This window comes from Neopelma chrysocephalum, unplaced genomic scaffold (genome assembly GCF_003984885.1).
Source record: "Neopelma chrysocephalum unplaced genomic scaffold, ASM398488v2 Primary Assembly neopelma1_22b, whole genome shotgun sequence".
Taxonomy (NCBI): Eukaryota; Metazoa; Chordata; class Aves; order Passeriformes; family Pipridae; genus Neopelma; species Neopelma chrysocephalum.
In genome coordinates, this window is record NW_020897690.1 from 15,326,211 (window position 1) to 15,343,566 (window position 17,356).

General features: G+C 37.9%; 1 protein-coding gene across 3 annotated transcripts in view; it reads left to right on the forward strand.

Annotated features, from left to right (window-relative positions):
* LOC113966181 (protein cordon-bleu-like) overlaps window positions 1-17,356 on the forward strand; it is a 116,110-nt gene that overhangs the window by 36,577 nt on the left and 62,177 nt on the right. For all 3 annotated transcript variants that reach the window (XM_027680544.1, XM_027680551.1, XM_027680559.1), the window contains exons 2-4: window positions 5,369-5,575; window positions 14,185-14,395; window positions 15,110-15,338. In XM_027680544.1, coding sequence (XP_027536345.1) covers window positions 5,369-5,575; window positions 14,185-14,395; window positions 15,110-15,338 — 647 coding nt within the window. The remainder of the gene's footprint in view (window positions 1-5,368; window positions 5,576-14,184; window positions 14,396-15,109; window positions 15,339-17,356) is intronic.

Here is a 17,356-nt window from a genome sequence, read left to right on the forward strand (position 1 = left end):
GTGATTTGTTTGACTTTCAGTTTCTATTTTCAAAATTCTTGAGGTGCCTTAATGTTGGTGCTGATCTGTTTGTATTTCCTTTACACTTGTGTTGCATTACAATTTTTCTGAGCTGCTGCCTGTAGAAGCTGAAAAGATTTTACTTACAAGGAAAGAACTTGGCGTACTATTAATTCTGATATAGTGGTTCTCTCTTTCCCAGACTGTGATCTGGGTCTTTCCCAGACTATGATCTGGGTCTTCTTTGCTTTGCCATGAGCAACGAAGAATGAAAAATAAATGTTCTCTGACAGAGACCTGCTTCTCAGGCTAGATCAGTAAGCAGGAGTGACTTCCACCATGCTTTGTCTTGATGGTTTGGAGTATGTGTGTCCCTCTGAGCTGGGTTTCTGGCTTTGCTGTGCAAAGTGCCAGGGCCGGAGGGGAAAGGTAGCAAGTGAACGTACTCATCTGCATTTTTTTTCTCGCACAGCAATGTGCATAGATTTCCCCTCAAAAGACTGTAGGAGTGCAGTCACCTGAAAGTCAAGAATGTTTATTCCCATGTTTCCTGTTTTTCATTCAAGGGATACTGTGTGTGTATTCACTTACCACTGAGCACTCGCATTTTGGTTTATTCCTCCTAATTATGAGGTGGGGTGTACATGACTGTCATAGAAAAACCCTCTACAACTGTTCCAACCTTGTGCATTGACTAGATTGCAAATTGACTTGGCCAGACTGTGCTAGTTGTTCATTATATCAAAAATGAATGTTTCCATAATTCTGCTATGTTGAGGGTTGGTTGGGTTTTTGTTTTAGTTTTGGTGGGGTTTTCCGTGGTTTTTTTTTCGGTTTTTGGGTTTTGGTTTTTTTTGTTGTTGTTTGGTTTGGGTTTTAGGGTTTGGGGTTTTTTTGTCTTTTTGTTTGGTTGGTTTTTTGGTTTGGTTTTGGGGTTTTTTTGTTGTTTTTTTTTGTGATGGGCTGTTGTTTGTTTGTTTTTTCTTCAAGTTTTTGGTTTTGGGTTTTTGTTGTCGTTTTTGTTGTTGTTTTTTTTGCTTATTTAAAATGAATGATTAGAGAGAGGCTTGGCATAGAAAGGACCAGATTCTACAGACTGGTAAAGTGTGGAGCTCTTGCCAAAGTCCCACTGACATCCATGGGGTGAAGTCTGCCCCGCTGACATCCATGGGATAAAGTTTGCCCTATTAAATTGCCTTAGCCCTACAGGGCAGAGAGGATTATGTATGGAGCATGGTGGAAATGTGTAGGATTTCACTGTTTCACTTTCACTCTTTTATATTTTTGTGTGTGTTTTAGACCTTATCTGAAGAAAGGCAATCTCTGCAAAGCCTTGCCATGGCGGTGGAAAGTCCCAGGACCACTCCTGGGTTTTTTAGCATGGGATTGTAAAGTCCAGGTTGCATCCTGTTGCTTGATAGTTATATATTAATAAATTGTGGGTCCAAAGGGCTTCTGTTACCTTGTCTAGAAGTTTACAAGAAACTTTTCTTCATTTCTGTTGCCTTTCTTCAATGTGCTATACTACAGAAACACTGGTCTTGTTGGTCAGTTTCCTTGTTTTTCCTTTTCCATTTTGAGAAGCCTGATGCCTTTACTGAGAACAGTGCTGGTAGGTTATTTATGTGTTCTGCCTAATTATTTCATGATTGTAAGGATTTTTTCAACTTACAGTAAAGTGAGAAGGATTAGTTCAAGCCTCAGTAAAAGTCACTGTACATTTATGTATTAGAATCAGCTGCTTCTTTTTAATCTCTCTTGTCTCAAGGACCGTATGGAAGCATTCATGTAACCATGAATTAAAACTAATCATAGATTTAAGGTGTTTCCACTTCTAACTTCTACCGCAAATTAAAAGCAGGTAGGTGGTCTTAATAGGTATCTCAGTAGTGAGCACAGTGAAAGAAGTTTGTGGAGAAAACATGGCTGCTGAATTAAATTTATTTTATCTCACACTGAAGACTGGTATGCAACTTTTTTATAGTATGTTGTGTTTATCATGTGGAAAGTACCCATGCTTAAAAGAGGCTTTTAAATCACTCACTTTCTCTGTGCATTATTTTAGTGGGATAACAAAAAGGCTTTTATTATGGAGTGCTTTGCTATTGTCCTTTATAACCATTGTAGCTCTGACAGAGAAGGATGAATTCTTTTTCTGGCTTGCTTTCAATAGTATTAACAAGCTTCTAGGCACCTTCTCACTGCAGTTGCTGGAGCCTGTCAGAAAGCAGCTGCTCGTGCCAGATCCAAAGTAGAGCTAGATCTGTGGATTTCAGTCTGCAATTCATGGAGCTTCTTTCTGGTATTGAGATGTTTCAGAAAGCTGGCTAGGAAATGCAAGTCTGTGCCACGTATCACTCTACAAATGTGAACTTTAGAGGGATTTGCTTCCACTGAAATAATTTGAGATCTGTCATTTGGAAAATGTTGAAAACCAGGCATTTAAAGCAGTTGCAGTGTTTCAAGAGAATATGTAGTCATTATTGTGGAAAAGTTCGTATGAGGTCACCTAAACTGTTGCTAGGTTAGTGAGACTGCAGTGGGAATGTTTTCCCTTTTCCTTTCTCTGATCTCTGAAGGAAACAGACCTGTCCTGTCCTTTCTGCACAAAAGAAAAGGAGGACTGTAGTATCTACAAGGCCCTATCTGTGTGATGCCGAAAAGAACAGGCACTGTTACATGTTATATAAAGTGAACATCACTCGTCAATGTATAGGTGATGCTTTTGATGGTATGATGTCTGATTTGCTGACATGCTACACACACTGCCCCCCACCGCAGCCCCAAGCAGTTTTATACAAGGTTAGTAACTGCAGACTTGGCTGTAGAGTACTTAAAAAAAATTAAAAAATAAAAATAATTTAAAAAGTCACACTCTCATTTCAGAGCTATAAATTAGTATTAAGGTGGTATTAAGGTGTCTGACCTTGTTTGTCTGTTCTTGCAGAAAACCAGATGCAGCTTTGTTATCACTAGGGAACAGATATCTTGTGTAACTTACTCCTGACTTAACTTGCTGCTCCTTAATCAGCTTCAAAACTCATTCTTTTTTCACTTCTCCCCTGAAGTCTCTTCAAGTCTCTTCCATTTCAGCTGTTTTCAATTTCATGATTATTTTATTACCATTGCTTTATTTTCTTATCTTTGTTCACTGTGAGATCTGGAATTTACAAGTCCAGGTAACTCATATTTACAACTGGTTCTGCCAGGTTCAGAACACTTGCCTGCTTCTTTTCTTCCCACTCACTTTGGTACTTTGTCAGGAACACTGTGTTGCAATTGTCTCCCACATTATAGGACAAGCTTTAAAAGCAAAATAAAAGCTTGTTTTAAGAAACAGGTTGATGTGAATCTCTGTAGCTACTTATATTGATGCTGTTGGTGTTGTGAAGGGCAAGAATTACATCATTTGTAAATTGATGTGAAGTCCTTAAACTTTGCACTGCTTGATTGTAAGGCTGTGTTGGCATGATCTGGATGTATGCAAAACACCCATGTCTCTCACCATCTGCTTACAAATAACAACTGTAGCTAAAGGTAAAGGTATGTGAGCAGAAGATGAATCCCAATTTTTTTTTCTCCAATAGACAAGTAAGAGTTTGTTTCATAGAGATATAGAAAGTCAAGGCAGTTTGACAAACAGTAAAGCCTTGAACTTCCTGTCATCACCTCCACGGGGAGGAGCGTAGAAGCTGCAAGTTAGAGACTGATGACTTCATGACTCATTGGGTGTATACAGGGTAAAAAGTGAATGTTCAGGGAAAACTTCCAATGAAAGAGGAATTGCTGTATGCTGATAAATAAAGCAGTACCTTGCCCTGCATATTTGTAGAGAATGCTGTTTACTATGCACACAGGAAAGGAAAGGCAATATCTTCATCACTGCTAATTTTACAGCATCCTGCAGAGGTCTAACTGAAATGTGTATTTTCAAGGCAGAATTTTTGTAGTTGAGACATGTAATAGAAATTGTTGGTCAAATGCAATACTGACTTAAAAGTATAAGGGGTTTGGATTGTTTCTGAACTAATCTTTTTTTTTCCCCCCCTTTTTTTTTTAATGTGATATAGCTCTTACTATTTTTCTCTGCCAGGAGCTTACACTGATAATCCAAGTTCTATGTTTAGTCTTTTTATCTGTGAGAATACAGGTTATCTCTTCTTAAAGAAGAGTTGGATTTGGTATTTCAGTTCAGTTTTTGGGGTTTTTTCCCTAAACACAGTTTTGTCTTTGGCTGATTCAACCACTAAGCTTTTCAGGCTTTGTAGGGTTAGAGTGCTTTTTCTGTACTCTTCCTTTCTGGACCTCGGTTTATGTTGTTTGCGGGGTGAAAATGATGTGCAGAATTGTAATCTTTTCTTTTCCTGCACCCTAAAACAGGAAAATTTCAAAAATGCAGGCAGTAAGCCTGGGTAATAATTTCTGAGTAAATATTTTACTGCTTTTTCCATCTGTTACACTAAAATCAGACTTAAACTAGGCATAAATCTAGTCAGAAGAGGTCACTGGGGTATTAATCATCAGAGTTAATCCTCTTAGACATGTGCTTGGTATGAGGCCAGCTATTCAGAAATTTAACAGCACACATATGTTGCTTATGTGTCTGGCAGCTTGCCAATGAAGTAGACTTTGAATTTGTGGTGGGTTTCTATCTCTGTAAAGTACACTGCTTGTTTGGTGCAAGCTGATGCAGCTTTTCTGTATATCACACATTGTGCATCGCCTGCTACTGAAGAATGAGTTCCTTTCAGGGTGCTTTCAAAGACCTATAGCCTAGTGTTGTATGGTAAGAAGTGATATCATTCACAGTTGACCTTTTCATGGTGCTTCCCTGTGAAGTATGATGAGCCAGATTTAATACTACTAACTCAGAGCAGAGGAGGAGACAATATTTCAAGTAGAGTAATACTGTGGAACCCAAATATAGCTGAATGAAACCTCACCCTGCCTCCACTCCTGTCATTCTGACTTGGAAGAAACATTCATGTATGTAAATACAACTCTTTCTTGAGTCAGGTCTGGACTGGACCCAGCATTTCTGTTTCTCACTTAATTGGAGCAGGCTTCATACTCGACAGAAAAATTATTATATCATATCCCAATTATGGAACTGATTCATCCCCTGGAGCATGGAAAACAAACAGTAGGAGTGAGTGCATCATTAAAAAATTAGTGTATTTTTAGAGAAGAGGTAAACGTAAAAGTGCAACTCCATTGAAAAATTTCATGATAAAGAAAATGACTTGCATTAGAGGAATTTTTAAAAACAATCTGAGATTATGGCTGAAGGAACATATATCTCTTAGTAATGTGTTTATACTTTTCTTGCAAGAAATTATTAATTTTCTTCTTGCCTTTATTTCTCAAGGAAAAGAATGAAAGCTCGTGCTCCTCCTCCACCAAATCAACCTTCTGCAGCAAGTAGAATTCCCAGTGAGCACAAGTCCCCTGCAGAGACAGCTGTAATTTCTGATCAGAACCTTGTGAGCATGAAGGAGAACATGATAAACAGATTGGTGGACTTCACAGTCATTTTACCCAGCGGAGCGGAGCGGAAGAACACAGTACAAGGAAGGTAGGGCTTTGATTATCTCCCACTTTCTGGAGCCCCTTGTTCCCAATGGGATACTTGCTGATATTGATGTCTGTCTTTCTGAGTTTATGGGATTTCTCTGTCATGTGTTTCTCTGCATTTTGAGCAGCTGCTGCACCAGAGAGTCCTGAGAGCCATGTATAAAGGACCCTCTCTTCTGGGGCAAGAAGGATTTAGCAGCTACTGTGTCACTGGCCCCATGGACCACAGTCAGCACATGTACAAATCTATCTATTTCATGTAGTGCCAGTAGGCTTAGATTGTATCACGTTTCATAATCCAGAGTGGGTTTGGTGCAGTGGAAGTAGGTGGCTCCTGGCAAACAGCAGTCCTGACAGTATGACTGCCTGGAATCATGCCAAAAAGCAAGCTTGGAAGATGAATGATTCCTTACATTCAGAGATGCCACCTTCACAAATACTTTGCAGTTGTGTAGACAGCAAAGCATCTGCTCATATTTAGGAAGCCTTTTATATAGAAAAGTGTCTTTTTTTCCATAAAGAGGAAGAGGTTCTCCTTGTTACTTACTGTGTACAACCAAGGGCAAATTGTATTGGAAAGGCAATTTTGAGATAATTTTCTTCACTATGGAAACTCTTTCTTATCCTCATCCTCTCTGTGTGAATTGGTTTGAAAGAGGGAGATGTTACTTTAGGAAATAATTTGAAAAAGTTTTAAAAATATAATTAATACGGTGATGAAACTGTAGCAAACAATGGTGTGGTCAGCAGTAGACAAGAAATTGTAGGAAGTGTAGCATCAAATTCAGAGGATATATAGGTGCCTGTTGATAAAGCAGGGTCTGTGCTTATTTTACATTCAGGGTTTTCAGTAGTTAGTTGCATTCCTGTAGAACTATTCTTTTTGGTCTGATATATTAGTCTGTCTTAACTGTTTGCCTTTTAGTGTATTTTGATGGCTGAGAAGGATGTGTACAGCAGTTGTTATTCACTCTCAGGAGACTAGTGGAACTTCTGTGAGTCAGTCCCAAAGCCAGAGTGATGTTAAAGGTTTGAAAGGAAAGCAGTGCTTATCAGGGCTTTTAGATTAGACATGTAATGATTGAGTTTTTATGGGGAAATTTGGATTTAATGAGAGAAAGAAGAGAACAGGCCTGAGAAGTAGAACAGGACATGAAACTCATGAGCCATTAGATCCCAAAGAAAGGTGATATTTCACTGTCAAATTCAAGCCACCTGAGAGCTGACAAGAGGCTGATACTCATGCAGCATTTTGTATTGAGACATAGATAATTGCCATATGGTTAGAAAATATTTTCTTTTCCCTCAAAAAAACATAATCCCAGAACAAACAGCCCAAGAGCACTAGAAGAATGGTGTTTTAATGTGGCTTTTTGAAGAACATAAAAGCTAGAGGAGCAAAGAACAACTAGAAAGTCCCTGTACAATAAACATTCTGTGTCTTGCACAGTTGTTTATCATTACCTATCACATACACTGAGACCGAGTATTTTGTTTATTAGAGTCTTTAGTTTATGGACTAACCTGAAAGAAATGTTGAAAATGAAACTTCACATGTTTCTGTGGGGTTACTTATATCATCTGCATTAAGCATTCTAAGAAACCAAACTGTTCTCTTTGTTGTTTGTGAAGGTGTTCACTTCTCTCCGGTAACTGCATGACAGGTGTAGGCCTCTGATTTAGGTGGCAGTTAAATTCCTGCTTGTGTTAATGTGCTAATCTGCATATCACCAGTGCCTAACCTAGGTAGTAGCTGTTCTCCCTCAGCGCTGTCTTGAAGACTTGGAGTGGAGAAGTCAGTGACACGGATAGTCAGCTGTGGGAAGTGGAAGATGATAGAAATTGAGGAAGGGGGAGTAAATCATCTTAACAAGTTAAGAAGTAAGAAAAGGATACTCTGTAATGAGCCCTGTATTACAGTGCCATCAGTATGTGAACAGACCTCATATGTACTGCTGTTCTTTCTAATAACTGGAAGATGCAATTTTCTGTACATTAATACATTAATGATTTTAGGTATGTGGAATAGTAAAATGTCAAGAGTATCTGAAATTTGTAGTGGATGAACTGACTTAAGTATCTGGGTTTGGGTGAAAGCCCCAGCTTTTTCAACCTTTTGCATTGTTTTGACATTGTGAACTGAACAGCTGTGAAGACAGTGGTAGTCAGAGGTAGACATTAAATGATGAAGATACTGAATTTAAAAAAAATGTGTTTTTTTTTTAGTTTGAGGCAAGTATAACAGCCAGTGCAAGTAATGAATTTTTTTCCCCATTCACTCTTTTTATCTGTGGTGATATCATAAAAGGGCATTGCAGAAAACCTACTGTTGTTTATACTGCTGTAAATCTTCAGTATTTTTGTTGCCATCATCAAAACTGCATTCTGCAAAATCTGCTTTTGGGCACCCTGGGGAAATAGTTTTTTTTTATTGCAGAAAAATTTGCAAAACCTTGCCCTGGGCATCTTCATAATGAAAAATTATTCTGTAATTTCAAGAAAGCAGTTCACAGAACAGTGAAGTACACTTGATTATATTTGAAAAGATAAATACTGTAGGCAATTAGTATCACTTAAGGTTATTTTAAATCGACTAAGTTAAAAGTAAAAATTATATATTTTAATTTGTTCATTATATGTGAGCAAAGCAGCATGTTGTTAATTTAGCTTTGTTCTCTACGTAGAAAGTTTGTGCTATTTCAAGATATTTTATTGGAGTCTGGAACTTTAAAATAATTTTATTTATGAAAGTTAACTCAAGCTGAAAGTCTCTCCTTAAGAGTTTATTGCCATCTTGTAACGGACAATTTGTTTGGGATTTTGGAACTATGTAGTGCAGATTTTAAGCTGAATCCTTAGGGAGTGTGTGCAGCAATAGAATAGTATTAAAAAAACAGTTTTCTTTTTTTGAAATAATCGATCCCTGTGAACTCTACTGTAAAACATGTAGATGTATTTATGAAAAACTGTTAGCCTACTTCCCACTGAAAAGGACTATAAAATAACCCCATAACTATTCTATGTTTTTGGTTTTGTATGAGCACTAATTGACATCTGAATGCATAGACAGAGCGTTGGCCACATGCATTTTATGCATATAGATCTGTAGCAGATCCACACAAACTGTTAACGGGTCTGCGAGAGGTGATGGCTAGACATTTAGACAGAAAATAAGTGGGAAAGCTCACAAGAGTTACCAGAAACCTTTTCTGTTTGTGATTCTCACAGGTAATGTTTTCAATGGGTAACCTGTAAATAAAAGGATGATGCATCTGTCTCCATTCACACTGAGTGACACTGAGGAGAACTTCCCGATTAACACAGATACAGATATTAAGTGTCAGCAGCTTGAGAATTCAGTAGTATTTGAAATGCATTGTAGAAAAATGGGAATGTTTGAAGCTAAATGATGTTTGGTTTGGAGTTGTCATGGATGGCATGGATGACCAATATGCAGAACAGTAAACTGGAAAGTTGTTGCTCCTGCTCTTATCTTACATGTTACACAAATTCTCTCATGTCTATGATGCACAGAGAGAAGGACACTGGAATAAATAAAAAACTAGCCAAAACTGTAGTCCCATTCTGCAAATACTCAAGGACAGCGTTCACTGCAGAGTATGCAGAGCCTAAAGCTAATGTCATCACAGAAAGAATATTCTCATGTAATTGGCAGTAATAGACTCATTATTGCGAGTTCATAGCTCAACATACAGAACAGTGTTTCAAGAAAGACTGAAAGTGTGAAATCAACCCAGGTTGGTAAAACATGAAAGAGCTGTTGTTAGAAAAAGATAAACAGGGTGCATGGCAGAAGGTTTAAAAATTAGCTTAACTTAATACTAAATAAAAGTCAGGTCAAAACTACAGTAGTTCAATGCAGGTTAAGAAAAAAGAGACAGTCTTCCCAGAATAATTTACAGAATAATTTATATTGGAAATGGGCCACTGTAACTCACCATTTCTAGGCAAGTTGGAATACCTCCAGGGAGGAAGTTTCTGAATGTCTCTGTACCCCTTTTCCACGGCTTGACCATCCTCATAGTGACAAAATGTTTTCATGTACCTAAATGGAATTTTCTATGTTGGTGCTTGTCTCTTGCCACTTACCCTCTTGCTGTTCACTGGCAAGAAGAATCTGGCTCTGTAACCTTACCAGTTTATACTTACAGACAGCAGGAAGATATCCCTTCAGCCTTCCTGTCTTAAGGCTCAACAAACCCAGTCCTCTGCCTCGTCTTGTGTGTCATCTTAATGTTCCTTCTGTGGACTTGCTCAGTTATGGAAAATAAGAGCCAAATGTACATGAGCAAAATAAGAAAAGAAATAGAAAACATTTATGAGTGTCTGTTTATCATGCTTCCTGAACTTGTTTGGATACAGCTTGCTATTTAGTGTATGCATTTCTGGTTGTGTAGGAAAAATTTTAATCTTTACGTGAAGTGCCTGCTGTATTTTGGAGCATGAGAAAATAATAGTAACTAATGCTATTTTCTGTTTTTAAATGCAGATAGTGAGAGCATTAGAGATTTCAGGTCACCCCTTTTACACTATAGTGTTTCTTTGCCAGTCAGTTGTCACTGTAGATTCCTAATGTGTATCTGGCATTGATCTAAATAAAGAGGATTCTTTCCTCCAGTTTGAGATTTTTTTTTTTTGGCATAGAATGGCTTAGGTTGGAAGGGGCCTTAAAGATTATGTGGTTCCACCCCCCTGCCATGGACAGGGACACCTTCCACCAGACCAGGTTGCTCAGAGCTCCATCAATCCTAGCCTTCAACACTTCCAGTGATGGGACATCCACAACTTCTCTGGCCAACCTATTCCACTGCCTCACAACCCTCACAGTGAAGAATTCCTTCCTAATATTTAACCTAAACCCACTCTCAATTTGAAGCTGTTACCCCTTATTCTATCACTTCATGCTCTTGTGAAAAATCTCTCTCCAGCTGTCTTGTAGGCTCCCTTTCAGGTACTGAAAGGCATTTGTAGAATTAAGGTAGAAGGTAATAAGAAAGTTGGTTTCATTTGATAGAATACAACTTTACCCTGCACATTTATTTCTTAGATGTATAAGGCTGTATTTTAAAATGGATTTCTCTGTGTGATCCAAGGAGATTTGGCCAAACCACACCCAAAACAACTCAGTTGTTTTATGCGTCTTAAAAGTATAGGCCCTTGCTGCGTTTTACTGGAGAACAACAGGGCACAAGCAATCTGAAGCTCAAACTTGATCACAGCTTCAGCGTGATAAATGTTGCTGACAAAGTAGTTATTCTTTACTGTCCAGAACTGGCGTTGTCAAACAGCTTAGTAATTGAATATCAGGACAGAGCTGAAGTACTCTCCTTTGCTAAGAATAGTCATATGGACTTTCTTGTTGGAGTCTTAAATTGGGTTCACCCTCCAGTTTTATTTCTATTCTCTAGTATTTGCTTATCAGTCATTAACGTTTGGTGTCTGTTACACAGTGTTTGGTCTCTCCACACGAAATTTCAGTAACATCTTACTAACATAAAAAAAATAAGGTGTTTCTTAGCTGAGTAGTTGCAAAGGCAGGAGACATGTCAGTTAATTTCAGCTTTAGAGTTGTTTAGGATCAGACCTGCCTGAATTTCAAAACAGGGTATGCTCTCTACCAGATCTCAAAAGCAACTTAAAATGCAGTGCAGATATGTGTGGAACAAGATGTAAGCAAAGGGAGGACTGACTCTTTACATCTTCCAAGAGCCATATTCAGCCCAAGGTTAGAAAGAAAAGTTGGTCTAGATTAGTAGGTTACAATTCTCTTGCTGTGTTTAGTGTCTCTCGTCTGCATATGGCATATACATGGAGTTAACTTGAAATAAGAATCCCATATAACATTAAGCTGAACTGTATTACAGTTTAGAAGGAAAATCTTTAAAGTTGGTGCAGTTGAAATTTGATATAAGAATAACTTCATTGGCAAGGACTTCCCAGCTCTCTTACTTCCCTTGAAACACGGGAATTTTGAATTTTGCTTGTGAAATTCCTCTTTTCTCTTTCCTCTTCCCTTTATTTCTTTATACTTTAGAAGTTTTGTGGAAAATTTTTCTCCAAATTTACATTTTGGGAAGAGCATACTGTTCATTTTGAAGTTGTTTCAAAAGTGTTGGAGGTATTGCTTAATCTGTATTTTTAAATGGTACGGATGAAGCCTGGGTATACTTTTCATGGAACAGTTGTGTATTCTGATTAGCATGGCACAGATGTTGCAGACTTCCTTATGTGTTATGTTTAATGCATGCCTGCTCTGTAATCAGCAGTAAGATGAAACTTCAAATTTCGCTGGATTTTTGAATTGTCCATTGTCCAGACAAATTTGTTCAACTTGCATGATTGAGTCTGATTTTCTAAGATGGCTGGTGTGGATTCTGATCTTGTTGTAGTTGTGGTACTGTTGCTGCTGAACATATTTTATAATTTCAGTGGTAGATGCGTGGAATCATAAACTGTTATTTTGATGAAGTGTATTTTTTTAATATCCTTTTTACAAGAGGTAAGATAACTGTCTAAATTTGAATGATTTATCACAATATTATGCTCTATAAAAATATATTAGTGTTCTACTTCAAATAGAAAAGTCTAGCACATAGAACAGCATGTATTGTGATTTTGCCAGGTTACTTGCTTTTCTGTGAAATGATAGTAATAAGGCTGAGGGGAAACAAACACGTTCATATTTTAGTTTAAAAGCAATATGTCTTTAAACAGACAAGCTAAAATCTGTATCACGAGAACTGACACTTTCTTGAAGTGCTCACTGCTGCACAGTTTAATGAATATTCATATAAATATTGGTGTAGGTGGGATTCTCCTATAGTTTGGATTTAGTAGGTGTAAATGTCTGTTGGTTTGTGATGTGTTGCATATGAATTGAACATGGTTGTGAGATACAGACATTTTCAACTTGCGGACAGTACCAGAATAAGTCATCATTGAAATGACCTGATACGGTTTTGATTTAGGTACTGAATGTTTGTATTTAGACGGTCTCTTATGTTAGCAGTTGCCAGAGTGTTCTAATTTTTCTGAAGCCTCCTATACATGTTAATGACATCTGTTTTTTTTGTTTGATCTTCAGTCATCATCTTCTAACTGTGTTCTTTTCAGTGAGATCACATACTTCAAATTTTCCATGCTTGCCATTTTTCCAGCTCACACTGTGTAGCTCAGTTAGATGACTGTAAAGCAGGTCCTTTCTCTTCTCTTGCGTGGGAAGAGCTGTCATCTACATATATTTTAGTCTTTTGACTGTTAATAAGGAATTGTTTTTTCCATTTTCATTGTCTTTGCCATTAGCTCTCTGGGAATTTTCAACAAATTCTTGATCAGTTGTTGGCCAACAACATACCCACAGAAAGAAGATTGGCAGAGAGTAGTTTATCAGATGCCAACAGCTTGCAGTTTGAAGGGCAGTTCTTGAGCTATAGATGTAATGGTGGTAGCTAATAACCTGTGAAGGATTTTATTTTCTTTGAATTTGCTTGCATTTTGGATCTCTGTACAGTTTTTCCAGTTTAAATATTAGAAGAGATGACAGTTCTTTTGACAAATATACTGTGTATGCACTTATTTTCACTTCTGCTAGAAGACGAATATCCCACTGTATATGACAGGCTTCAGCTACAGCTGGAAGTTTTTTTCAACTTACATTGTTTTGTTAATGGCAGACACTGGTTTATGAAAACAAAACTTTTCAGAAAAATTACCAGTTATAATAAATCTGGTTTCTCTGATCCTGTATGGAATTTTAGGGGAGAAGGCTGTAAAAAAACCCCTCAGAATCATGGTAGAAGAGGATTTCTGAGGTGTGGGGGAGCACAGCTCATATTGGCTGTGTCAGGAGGTATCAAGCTCCAGTGAATATTGAGTTATTGACACAAAATGGAGTACCTCTGTGCAGAGGCATGAAATAAGAGAGGGATAGTTGCTGACTCTTTTAAACTCGCAGTTTAAGAATCACATCTGCAGTAAGAGTTACTGATAATGCAAATACTCAAAACTAGATATTTTTATATAGGGTTAATATCCTCACCAAAATAAATATGGACAGGATCTCTTGTACTTGAAAATACTGCTGGTGTCAAATGGATTTGGGGAACTCAAAATCGTAAGCTGGAAAAATAAATCTTCTCCACTGTTTGTTCCAGATTTAAATGCTCCATTTTGGGTTCTGTTATGTGATGATTCAAATCTAGGTAGAGTTTACTGGACTATGAATGCATAATTTATTTATATTTTGTCTTCATGTTAAAGAACAGCATTTGAATTGGAGAGTTTAATGTATGGATTTAGTAGATAAGATATAAGTTGTCTGCTCTTGGCTTATGTTGATTAGTGCTATGATTGGCACTGTTGTCTGCCTCAGAGTGAATAGTTAATTGCCAGCTCATAAACAGGCACTGAAGTGCAAATATATTAATTCCTACCATTTTATCTGATCTTTTTAGCATTTCAAAGCACTAGCAGTGATCACTCATAAAGATGGTTAACTAGTGAGACATCCACAGCTTGTATTGTCTTTTTTCCTCCCATCTTAAAACTGTTTTTTTCTCATGCTAATGGTGAATGTCTTCTTCCTTGCAGTAAAGCTGTGATGGATGTATTGGTTGATTTATGCAGCCAGTATCACTTAAATCCATCCCAACACAGTCTTGAACTGAAGTCTTCGGGAACTCAACAAGTTCTGAGTTACAAGCCAAACACTTTGATAGGAGCACTGGACGTAGAGACAGTATTTCTGAAAGAGAAGGTTCCTGAAGAGAAGGCAAAGCGACCTCTGCCAAGAGTCCCTGAGGTCAGTACTCTGTCGGGCTAAAATGGTCCCATGAAACATCATTTCATTCCTATGATTTCAAGCAGTTCTTCCAGTCTTTTCATCTTGGAACTGGATGGGAAAGACTTGATTGACTATAACCTGCTTTACTAGCTTAACTGTTTTGCATGCAGATTGGTAGAGGCTAGTCTAGACATTTAGACAAAATGTTATGTTGCATGTGGTTGGATAGATGGAAATCTGAAGATCGGGGTGATTGAAATTTGTAGTAATTACTGAAATGAGAGTTATGGGGTTGTATGGAGGTACATGGAGTTTTGGTGATATTTTGTTTGCCATCTTTATTAAAGATATGAGACAAGACTGATTGTTAATAAATGTATTTCACATTACTGTGAAGATTCAGAAGTAGTCATTTTCCAAATGTTTGCTGAAATTTTTATTATTCTGAATCAATATCTAATTATACTCTCACACCTTTCAGAGTGGTATTTGTGAACATTCACAAATTACCTCTGCCTCTGATTCCTTCTCCTTCTTGGCCTGTTCTTGTTAATGTCTTCTTAGTGGCAAGGGAGGTCTGAGATTTTTTTTTTTTTAAATAACATTTTTTTCAATGCGGGTTAAATTTGCCTGAGAGTAGTCAAGACAATATGGAATTCCCCAGTGCATTTCTCATTGTAAAATAGTTTAGCCATCACAGAGGTGAGACAGAGTTTGTGTTTGCTTCTGCAGAAATCTGTGAGGCTGGTAGTGAACTACCTGAAGACGCAGAAGGCTGTGGTTCGAGTTAGTCCAGAGGTGCCTCTCCACAACATCATCCCAGCTATTTGTGAGAAGTGTGAAGTCAGTCAAGAGCATATTGTTCTTCTGAGAGATGGCATAACTGGGGAGGAACTGGAGCTTACCAAGTCCTTGGAGGAACTGGGCATAAAGGAGCTGTATGCCTGGGACAGGAAGAAAGGTGAGCTGAGACTGAAAGAAGTTGCTGCAGGGTTATATGACGTGACAACAATAGTGTGGGCAACTTAAAAGCATTTGTGCTGCCATTCCTCTGGAGTCCAGTTGAAACAGCAGAGTGACATCTCAGTCCAGAGAGCAGCATGAGTTTGTTCAGTGAGCCATGTCCCGAGCAGCAGCCAGGTCAGCAACGTGCCCAGCCGTCCTTGGTTGCTCTTGGGCCCTGTGCCAGGCTGGGCTGGACACTGGCAGGGTGCAGATTGGCCTGGGGCAGGGCAAAAGGAGGAGCTTTGCTACATCCTGGAGCTGCTGTCAGTAGAGGTGTGTGTACCACAGGGGCCTCAGCCAGGCAGAGGCTGTCACTTACCTGTGCTGTGGATTGGAGAGAAGGAAAGAAGAGACATGCCATAGTCATGGCAGCTGCGAAAGCTGAGAGGCAGAGGCGACAGACCAGGGTTTATGAGAAACAGACTGGATAGGCTCAGCAACGGTTCCTAAAGAGGGAAATTATTGACAGTTTACTGAAGAGGAACTAAGAGGTATTTGTATTTGAAATTTTTTTCTCTTGTTTATTTATCCTCACTTTCTGTTCTGATAGACGACGTAGCTTAGACTTGAGTTTTATCAACCTGATTATGTATTCAAATAGCGTAATTATGTGATGTGCTTTAAAATATACCTGCTTTAAGAATACACATTGACAAGCACTACTTCCTTTGAGGTCAGAAAGTGATATTCATTAAAATTGTCTCCTGCAGTTTGTCTCAATTGGTATCACTTCCAGCACAGTAAATATCCTTATTTATTGTTTAGATAATGTCATTCTTGTAGGTGCTGAGCTGCAGTCTTATTTTTTATTTATAAAGTTATTTATTTATGTTGACGTTCTGTCTCTTCTTTCCAACTCCTTTGATAAGTGACAGTTCTACCTCTGTGTGAGTCAAATTTCAATGAGTTTAGACTTCTAAGTAAACTAAATATCTCCTTTTCCTTTGAATTGTTAAGATACTCAAAAAAGAGGTTGACAACATCATAACTCAATTGTATGTTTGTTTTAAGATGTTTACTTGTAATTAAGCTAACCATTTTGGAGCAATGTATTGAACAGGCAGAGTATTCAACAGGACTCGTTCAACATACTCCCATTACTTGTAGAGTAATTACCCTACGTCTACCTTAAAGTCTTTCCTTTCAAATGACCAGGATGACGTATATGCTCATACAGTATTGGTCCTTGAATCTGGTTGTAGCCTATACAGTCAAAACCAAGACTTTATTACAGGGCTGGGATTATAGCAGCAAATTATATTGCACTTTATAGTATGCTGCTCTCTACGTTAGATCTTTTTAATATATATTTTGTTCTTTTTTAACCTTTCAGTGTACTTTTCACTATGATAAAATCCTCCTGATCCTGAGTGCATTTCAGCCTTTTCTGTCTTCCTGTTTACTCTGTACCATGGTGTCTGAGAAAACCAGTAAATGCACATAAAATTTACAAAAATGTTTCCTTTCTTTCATCAAATTCCTTCTTCCATACTCTCATTTGTAATCTCCAAGAGGAATAAACCCACTGGTTTTAGTAGCTGTTGGTCAATGAATTGTGCTTTGAGTAGTTATCCAGCCTGTTCAGTTACCAGAACATACAGATTTTTTTAAATACTTTCCCTCTAACAAGTAAGGCATCAGAGGTGCTAAAAGCTTAGGCTGTGCTTGTAAGAGCAAATTCTAGAAAAACTCATCAGTCTTTCCTTCCCTGAAACAGAAACACCAAGTGCTGAAGAATTATTAAAAGACAAGCTCTGCTGCCACCTGCTTACTTAATTCAATTTAGCAGTTGAAGCAGCTTCATGAGTGAATCATGAATTAATACGAACACAGCTAAACTGCTTCAGTAGCAGCTCTGCATGTCTGTTGTCAGTCAACATTTTCTTCTGTAATACTTAGCAAAAAAAGCGCTAGGAATAATTAATGAATATTGTGCCTTATGAGGCAATATTAGAACTTTAATGTGTTTTCTCT